Source organism: Leucoraja erinacea, chromosome 6 (genome assembly GCF_028641065.1).
Source record: "Leucoraja erinacea ecotype New England chromosome 6, Leri_hhj_1, whole genome shotgun sequence".
In the NCBI taxonomy this organism is placed as follows: Eukaryota; Metazoa; Chordata; class Chondrichthyes; order Rajiformes; family Rajidae; genus Leucoraja; species Leucoraja erinaceus.
Window position 1 is genome coordinate 58,495,626 of NC_073382.1, and position 9,976 is coordinate 58,505,601.

At 40.9% G+C, this 9,976-nt stretch overlaps 1 protein-coding gene across 7 annotated transcripts in view; it reads right to left on the reverse strand.

The window, feature by feature from the left end:
- LOC129698193 (mitogen-activated protein kinase kinase kinase kinase 4) overlaps positions 1-9,639 on the reverse strand; it is a 270,553-nt gene extending 260,914 nt beyond the window's left edge. For 2 of the 7 annotated variants that reach the window (XM_055637154.1, XM_055637152.1), the window contains exons 1-2: positions 8,970-9,632; positions 8,561-8,626 (exon numbers count right to left, since the gene is read on the reverse strand). In XM_055637154.1, the coding sequence (XP_055493129.1) occupies positions 8,561-8,626; positions 8,970-9,026 (123 nt within the window). In that variant the 5' untranslated portion in view covers positions 9,027-9,632. Of the gene's footprint in view, positions 1-8,560; positions 8,627-8,969 lie in introns of all 7 variants that reach the window. The other 5 variants (XM_055637148.1, XM_055637151.1, XM_055637147.1 and 2 more) reach the window with 4 other exon arrangements.
- Positions 9,640-9,976: the final 337 nt, after the last annotated feature.

The following is a 9,976-nucleotide window of genomic DNA, read 5'->3' on the forward strand; positions in this document are numbered from 1 at the left end:
TCTCTTTATATCCCCTCCCCCGTTCTCCCACCAGTCTTACTGTCTCTGACTACATTATATCTTTATCCTGCCAACTCTCCTGACATCACTGAAGAAAGGTCTTGACCCGAAATGTTACCCATTCCTTCTCTCCAGAGATGCTGCCTGTCCCGCTGAGTTATTCCAACATTTTGCGTCTACCTTCGATTTAGACCAGCAACTGCAGTTCTTTCAGACATCAAAGATATTGGTTAGAATGTGAATACAAGAGAGAATTAAACTAAAAGACAACAGGGAGATTAGGGATAATGGTCATGTAAACCACATTTGGATTTTTCAATATAGAGGAGGCAACACTGTGAGCATCCAATGCGGTAGACTAGATCGGGAAGTAATATGAACAGATTACAGTTTCACATAAGCATATTTCGACATTAGTTAGTGTAAAGGAGGAGATAAAAGAGCAAATGCTGAACCTCCAGCAGCTGAATGAGATGGTGCCATGATAAGACAATCATGTGTTGGTGGGGAGTGAGGAGTGAACCAGGGAGTTGTAGAAGGAATTAACTCTTTGGAATTATGATGGGAGAGGTGCATCTTGTCATTGAATTATGTGGAAGGATCGATTGCAATCATGTAGTGTGTTTCAGCTGACTGGTTAGCACGCAACAAAAGCTCTTCACTGTACCTCGGTACACATGACAATAAACTAAGCTAATATTCAGGGTTCAACAATGAACTGAATAATTTCAGAAAAATTAACTTTTACAGTTTGCATCAGATCTGACCAAGTCTATATTCCTCTCTCCAAATATTATTTGATTTGCTGACAATTTCAGCCACTCTCTTATTTCAGATATCTAACTACTGCAGTTTTCTCACTATTACATAGCACTTTTATTCTCTGGCAAATTACCTTATTTATCTCATCTAGATATTTCCAGTAGTGGGGGGGGTCTAGTACCAGAGGGCACAGCCTCAGAATAAAAGGACACACCTTTAGGATGGTGACGAGGAGGAACTTCTATAGCCAGAGGGTGGCAATTCTGTGGAATTCATTGCCACAGATGGATGCGAAGGTCAAGTGATTGGGTATTTTTAAAGCAAGGATTCAGTGGTGTGTCAAAATTTAAGGGAAGAAGGCACGAGAATGGAGTTTAAAAGGAAAAATAGATTAGCCATGATCGAATGACAGAGCAGATTCGATGGGTCAAATGGCATAATTCTGCTCCTATGTCTTATGGTCTTGTATATAATTTGCAGTTAACAAGCTTAACCATGTCTACACTCATTAGTCCCCTTGTAGTTCAGCTGTCTGTCAATCTCAGTCTTGAATATAAATGACTCCTCTTCCAGTTATCTGGGGAGGAGAATTCCAAAGTATTATAGCCCATGACAAAATATCCCTCCTCTTCTCAGTATTAAATGGACAATCCCTTTTTCTTAAAACTTAATGCCCAACTTCAAATACTGCCTCTAGAAAAAATATTCTCTCAACATTCGGTGACTCTCAGAATTTATTGTGTCAATAATTTCACCTCTAATTCTTCTAAATTTCAAGTACACAAACTTCCTTCATATATAAACATCTTTTTTCACAGTGGTATAGTAGACAGTGAACAATGATATCCAAGTTTACAAGATAAAGATCAGTTGGGAAAGTGGACGAAGGAATGACAAATGGAATTTAACTCTGACAAATGTGACATGTTGCACTTCATTATGTCAAACAAGGACAAACTTGCACAGTATATGCAGATAAAACACTGGGGAGTGTTGCAGAGCAGGGAGATCAGGCTCCCCAAAACGGCACGTTAAGTGAACAGTGTGGTAAAGGTGCCACCTTGCACACTTGCCTCCATTGGGAAAGGTATTAAGTACAAAGGTTGGCACAGCATGTATGTTGTTGGTTAGACCTCATTTGTTGGCTAGACTGCAGGCAGTTCTGGCCAATCAACAAGAAGAAAAATTAAGATGGAAAGGGTACAGAAAAGATTCACCAGGATGTTACCTGGACTCATTTGCTTGAGTTACAGGAAGAGGTTGGGCAGGCTGGGGACTTTTTCTTTGGATCATAGGAGGACCTTTTGTAGAGGTGTACAAGATTGTTAAGGGATTGGATAAACTGAATGCTCATCGTCTTTTTCCCCAGGGAAGAGGATTCTAAAACTAGAGGACATTGGCTTAAGATGAAAGGTGAGAGATTTAAGGGACCTCAGAGACAACATTTTCACTCGGAGCATCTTTCCAAAGATAGCTGAACAGATATGGATAGGAAGCGTTAAAGAGGGACCTGGGCCAAATGCAGGCAAATGGGATTAGCCCCATATACCAGCACAGCCAAAGTGAGCTAAAGGGCTTGTGGCCCAGCTGAATAGTTCTACAACTCTATAAATCAACTTTCTCTCCATTGCCTCAACACAAGCACAAATGTATCTTTATATGGAGAGCAAAACAGTACTCCAAGTGCAATGTCACCTGCATCCAGGGAAGATGCAAAGCTTCCCTGCTTTATCCTCCAAAGCCCCTTGCAATAAAAAGGCCAATTCCATTGTCCTCATTGTATGCTCCATCTGCATATTAACTTCTTCAGTTTTGTGTACCAGGTTACCCTACTTTGAAAGTTCTGAGCTGCAGCAGTTTCTTCCTACAGATTTTGGCTGCTCCACTGCAAAATCGCCTCAAGGTATGCCTACGTTGAAGTCCTCATCCACTCTCCGACAGGAGTTCAGCAGCACCCTCGCTCCCTGCTCCCCCTCTGTAATTCCTCCTGCTCTCTGACCACGTTTTAACCTGGACTCATTCCACCTTTCCCGAGTCATCGATGACCTGTCTGATTTGTTCTGTGCCTCTAGCTTCCTTCTCCCTTGAATCCGTCTGAAGAATGGTCCCAACCCAAAATGTCACCTATCCAAGTTCTCCAGAGATGCTGCCTCAGCCACTGAGTTACTCCAGCATTTTGTTTATATTTTAAAGATCACCCTGTTTAAGTAAGAATTTTACTTTTCATTCTTCCTTTCAGTTGATAAATTCACCCTTCTCGCATCATACTTCACCTGTCTTGTACACTCAAATCCTTTGCCAACTCTTTGCGTTAACCCACCTTTCTGTACTTCACCAGCAAATTTCTGTACGCCACAATCCTTCATCCAAGTCAGAATATGTCATACTTTTATATTAAACCTTCTACAACCTTAACCCTGATCCTACTCAAGTCATTTAAATAACTAACAGTTACAATACAAACTGTACGGCCTCATAGAAGTGCAATTGAACACAACTTTAATGACATTAACTCAGTCCTTTTAAGAACTGAAAGCCACTTTCTCTGTTCAAGTAAGAATGAAAAATGTATAAATAGAGAAACAATAATCAGCCACTGGATGCGTTCGAAATTTGGAGCATTTACCTATGTAATGACAAACCACAAAAAAGAATGTATGAAATCAGCATCCATCAGTCTTTCACGAAGATCACCATGTTTCCATAAGTGTCCTTCTTGCAGATCTGATATAATAGCCACAACTATAGGCAATACCAATGTTAATTGAACTAAAAAATATATAGTACGCCTCTTACGCAAACCAGAAAATGTATACATCACAAAGGTTTTGTTCATGATTAAGGCTCAGATGTACTTCACAAACCACACAAAATGTGCTCCAACAGTGTAGGCATAATTCATTCCATAGTTCTCTCTGCTACGTGCATTTATCCTGACTAAAAAGTTCGAATTTTTGAGCACTTTTCATTAGTCTACTAAATATAGAATTGTCAATTATTTCATGTAGTCAGTTGCGTTCAATCTATTCATTAAGTAGGTGTTAAACCTTCAGTAGTCCCATGATACCGAAGACCTAATTTTAAAAGGCCCAACAGAAAGCATCCTCAGATATGACATACATGCATAAGCAGATACAAAACAATATTAAACATTCTTCATTGTTGAGGTAAAGCATTACAAGCATTAAGGTATCCAATATTTACCAAAAAGAAATTTGTGCTAGACTTGGAAAGGACAAATTATTTATTTTACCATGCAATTTCTTCAGTGCATTACACAGTAGGAATACAAAAAGGATATTTCCTCAAATAGCTTTTCCACAGTTCCAAACTTTCGCACAGATGGTAAATGATGCACTCCTAAGGGAACTGCATCTTCCATAAGATAAATCAAAGTAAATTTCCAAGATAGCACAAAACAGGTTGTCTAACATGGCACTAAACCATAGCGATTAGTGGGGGTCCTGCAGACCAGATCCTAGTTTGAACCATCCCTAGACAGTTCACCCACTCTGCATGCAACACGAAAAGCAACAAAAAACAACCAGTTTGGGTGTTGTTGCTCTTTTTCTTTGATGCCTACCTGGAATGTGCAAATGGAGATCAAATGAAAAAGATTAGATTCTGTTGTGATAATAATACGCTCACTGGCAAAGTTCAGATATGTGAAATGACACAAAGAGCAGGAGTGATTCAGCAAGTCATCTCTGGAGAACATAAATAGGTGATGTTTTGAGTCAAGACCCAAAACATCACCTCTTCATGTTCTCCTGAGATGCTGCCTGATCTGCTGAGTTACTCCAGTACTGTCTTTTTTTTGTAAACCATCATCTGCAGTTCCCAGTTTCTTCAGATATGAGAAGTTTCTTGTGCCTGCAGTGCCTTGTGTTTTCAGATATGAAACATGGCACCCAAGGAATAACACTCAGCAAAAAAAATCAAACAAAAATGAGAAAATATTTAATAAATATTTAAGCCACCCCGTTCTGACAATTATACCTTAATCAATACAAATGTAAACTGTATAAAAGGATGCAAATTATATGACCTCTCAAGAAAATGAATAAATTGGAATGGTAGCAAAATAATGATTTATATGAATTATTTAATTTATTAAATTAATACATTTTTATCAATTAATTTTAATTTATTAACAGAAAGTACATTAGGGTCTTGATCAGTTGGACAAATGGGCAGAGGAATGGTTAATGGAGTTTAATGTAGATAAGGCGATACGTTGCATGTTGGGAGGTCTAAACAGAGTCGGTTCACCACAGTGAATGGTAGAGCCCTGGGAAATGTTGTAGCATGGAAAGATCTAGTAGCGCAGGTACATAATTCCTTAAAAGTAGCGACACAGGTGGATAGGGTGGTCAAACATGCTTTTGGTACACAGGCCTTCATCAGTCAGGGTATTGAGTCTAGAAGTTGGGATGTTATGTTACAGTTGTACAAGACAGGTGTGGATTTGTCAATGACCACTGTCCGCAGAAGACTTCATGAACAGAAATACAGAGGCTACACTGCAGGATGCAAACCACTGGTTAGCTGCAAAAATAAGATGGCCAGATTACAGTTTGCCAAGAAGTACTTAAAAGAGCAATCACAGTTCTGGAAAAAGGTCTTGTGGACAGATGAGATGAAGATTAACATATCAAAGTGATGGCAAGAGCAAAGTATGGAGGAGAGAAGGAACTGCCCATGATCCAAAGCATACCACCTCATCTGTGAAACACGGTGGTGGGGATGTTGTGACCTCGGCATGCATGGCTGCTGAAGGTACTGGTTCATTTATCTTCATTGATGATACAACTTCTGATGGTAGTAGCATAATGAATTCTGAAGTGTATAGACACATAGAAACATAGAAAATAGGTGCAGGAGTAGAGGCCATTCGGCCCTTCGAGCCTGCACCGCCATTCAATATGATCATGGCTGATCATCCAACTCAGTATCCCGTACCTGCCTTCTCTCCATACCCCCTGATCCCTTTAGCCACAAGGGCCACATCTAACTCCCTCTTAAATATCGTCAATGAACTGACCTCGACTACCCTCTGCGGCAGAGAGTTCCAGAGATTCACCACTCTCTGTGTGAAAAAAGTTCTTCTCATCTCGGTTTTAAAGGATTTCCCCCTTATCCTTAAGCTGTGACCCCTTGTCCTGGACTTCCCCAACATCGGGAACAATCTTCCTGCATCTAGCCTGTCCAACCCCATACAAATGTTGTAAGTTTCTATAAGATCCCCTCTCAATCTCCTAAATTCTAGAGAGTATGAACCAAGTCTGTCCAGTCTTTCTTCATAAGACAGTCCTGACATCCCAGGATGACACATCCTATCTGCTCAAGTTCAAACAAATGCCTCAAAACTCATTGACCGACGGTTCATTCTACAGCAAGACAATGATCCCAAACATACTCCCAAAGCAACAAAAGAGTTTTTCAAAGCTAAAAAATTGTAAATTCTTGAGTGGCCAAGTCAATCACCCGATCTGAACCCAATTGAGCATGCCTTTTATATGCTGAAGAGAAAACTGAAGGGGACTAGCCCCCCAAACAAGCATAAGGTAAAGATGGCTGCAAGACAGGCCTGGCAGAGCATCATCAGAGAAGACACCCAGCAACTGGTGATGTTCATGAATTGCAGACTTCAAGCAGTCATTGCATGCAAAGGATATGCAACAAAATACTAAACATGACTACTTTCATTTACATGACATTGCTGTGTCTCAAACATTATGGTGCCCTGAAATGGGGGGGGGGGGGGATGTATAAACACTGCTGTAATTTCTATAGGGTGAAACCAAAATGTATAAAAATGGCTTTTATTAAAATATGACAATGTGCACTTTAACCATATGTGATTTTTGTTTTCTAATACTAATCTCAAATTGTGGAGTACAGAGGCAAAAATATAAATGTTGAGTCTTTGTCACTGTCGGTATATGGTATGTGACTTGCCAGATGGTTGCTGAGGCAGGTATTATAACAACATTTAAAAATACATTAATGGGAAGTGTTTAGAAGGATGTGGGCCAAACGCGGGGAGGTGTAGGTGTAGTGTAGATGGGATATCTTGGTCAATATTGGCAAGTGCGCTGACGGGCCTGTTTCTGTGCTATGACTGTGATTGTATTTTATGAATTCCTTTATTCACAATATAATCTCCAAAACCATGCTCCTACATTTACCTTTGACAAAACAAGGCATGTCACAAGCATCATTACAGATAATTAAAATTACAGAGTTAGATTTAGCTCTTCGGGCAAAGGGGAGCAAGGGATATGGGGAAAAAGCCGGAACAGTGTACTCATTTTGGATGATCAGCCATGATCATATTGAATGGTGGTGCTGGCTCAAAGGGCCGAATGGGCTACTGTAGCACCTATTTTATATGTTTCTATGATGAGCATTACAAATTCTAATGGTCCTCTGAAAGTTGGAGCACAGCCAAGTATTAAAATACAGTATTCCAAAAACATGGACACACAGCAAATTTGCACAATAGCCACGGCGTAGGACAAAAGAGTAGAACGTGCACACACAAATCTTTTATCTGGCATGAAGGAATTAGAAATGCTACAATTGTAACAAACAACACAATGGGTTACTATAAAACCTCCCAAAATAAGATGATGTTTTAACAAACTATACAAATCAGCAACAGAAAATCTCCTAGAACTGCAAAAAAAAGTTTTCAAGAACCAGTACTTAACATTCATTGTGAATCTTTTGAATAGAATTGGATGCAAAGTTGCCTAACAGCCAAAACATCCAAAATAAAAGCCCTTTTGAACAAATAATCTTGTTACATAATAGTATATATTTTAAAAAAAATCAAAACAAAGCCACCTTTTCACTCAAATAAATCTTTTCACATTAGATTTGGCATTAAGTTTGCGCATGGTGAATGTGATTAGTGCTGAACAAAAAGGCTTTAACAACCCATACTTCCTCTCATCTCCCCTTCCATTTTCTGAAGTGATTACAGTTTGTGACATTATTTATCATACTTACCATCAGACTAAAGCCTTGCTTACTTGCAAAAACTGTTAGTGAAATGTTTAAAAAAAGTCTCCATCCAATTCTTCCTGCATCTTCAGTGGCAGTGATCCAATTGAATGAAGTAATTGGTGAAAGGAAGCACAATCAACAAAGGCTTGCTCATTTCTAGATCCCAGCTAGCCAGAATATCCAGAACACAACTATGTGGTGGATGTATGTAATAAGAAGGAACAGTAGATGCTGGTTTAAACTGCAGATATACACAAAATCCAGGAAACTCAGTGGAACTGGCAGCATCTCTGAAGAGAAGAAATGGGTGACGTTTCGGGTCGAGACCCTTCTTCTGGTGAATGTAACAAGAACCACTGTAGTTTGGAAAAAGTTGGCAAGTTGGCAAAAAATAAAGCTAAACTTAGCCTGATCTGCTCTCACTTTGTCGATACAACCAACCATTACACAAACCATTGTTTGTGGCTATGTCCATCATAACAGCCCAAAGAGTTTGTTACAAACTGACATGTACCGATAGCTCAATCCACATAGTAACAGAATTACAGAGGAAATAATAGATAATATGTAACATGTATTGTCTTCTCCAGTTTTATATTTGTGCCGTTGTCTGGATGTAATACTCTTGAAATCACAATCATCAATAATGAAGCCAAAAATATATAAATTCTCGTTGCAAATTTAAACAAACAAATCAAGTTCCAAATCATACAAATTCTGGTTCGATGGAATAAATACAACATGTACAAGAAAAAAGGGGCATAGGAATAACAACTAAACAAACCTTGTACACTTGTCCGTATGTGCCATTTCCGACCACTTCGACCAATTCAAATATGCCGGCTGGGTCCTAGAAAAATAAATGTTTTTAAAATGTAATTATTGGTATAAATCCCAAATCTGGTCTAGCCGGATGATGGTGAGTGAGATGCAGCTGTTGCGCCCCATTTCCATGCACATGCCAATACATGCACAAACAAAGAAAGCTCCGAACTGTTCCTGCTTTTCCCATCAAAGCCCAACAAACTGCATAAATAATTTGACAACTGGCTGGATTTTAACATAACAACCTCAATGCCATGTGTAAATAAGTTTTAAAGCTCGAATAAATTGGTTGTTGTTTCCGGCTGAAGAGTTCACATTGTCTTTCTGTGAAACTGTTATCCCTCCTTCAAAGCCAAGCCTATACTCACCCGTAAAGAGGCGAGATCTATCTCCACCAGACTTTTAGCTGGAGAGTCGTTCGCCATCTTCGTTAAATTTGCGGATTTTCTTCCCTCTTTACTCTCCGGTCGGGTATGATCCGTGCATCTAGGCGTGGATGCGAGCTGCCGGGAAGTTCTCTCCTCTTCTTTAGACCATGTTCAGGTGGCAACAGCTGCTGCTTCTCCCAGCTCACCCTCGCCTGAGCCACACAAACACAGGAAACCGCTCTGTCTGTCTGCCTGAATGAGTGACTTGGACGAGAGCGAGTCTCCGCTCTGCACCACCCCGCCCCGGGAGGCGCGCGACCGGACGCAGGAGCGCGCGGGGCGCGTGCACGTGGACGCGGACACGCGCGCTGCCAGCGAGATGCGCGCTCCCGGGACAGGACGAGCCGGAGCAAAGATCCTATAGCAGCTCTGCTATAGGATGTTTGAGCCGGAGACCTGAGTCAGGGCGCGGCACCTACAGCCCGTCCTGCAGTTGGCGCTGCCGCTGCCGCTGCTGTTGCTAACAATCTGGACCAAACATTATGATCTGGGCACCAGATGCGCTGCTCGCCAATGAATGCGCGCACACACACGCAACCGCACGGATACAGTGCAAGCCTGCTGCTGCTCCTGCTGCTGTTGTTCTTTATTTTTGTTCCCCGATGTCGCCAGCTATGTGAGGTTGGGGGAGGTTTTTTGCTAACTATTTGCCCGTGCAAACAAAGAACAGGGTCGGGGCGCGTGTGCGCGCACAGCTCGTCCGCGCGCCCAGAAACTCGTACAACGCGTCAAACACCAGCGGAAAACACGCAAGCTTTTGGCTTCTGGGTAACATCATTCTAGCAATTCCCCAGCCCTGCCCAGCGCTGGGAGAGAGAGAGAGAGACTCCTCGCAAAGCCAGACAAAAAGCTTATTCATATTCATAGAGGGGTGTGGTAACGGCTGAAAAACAAGACTTTGGGTCAACTTTCCAATAATTTAATATCAGCAATTCTGGTTTAATGTT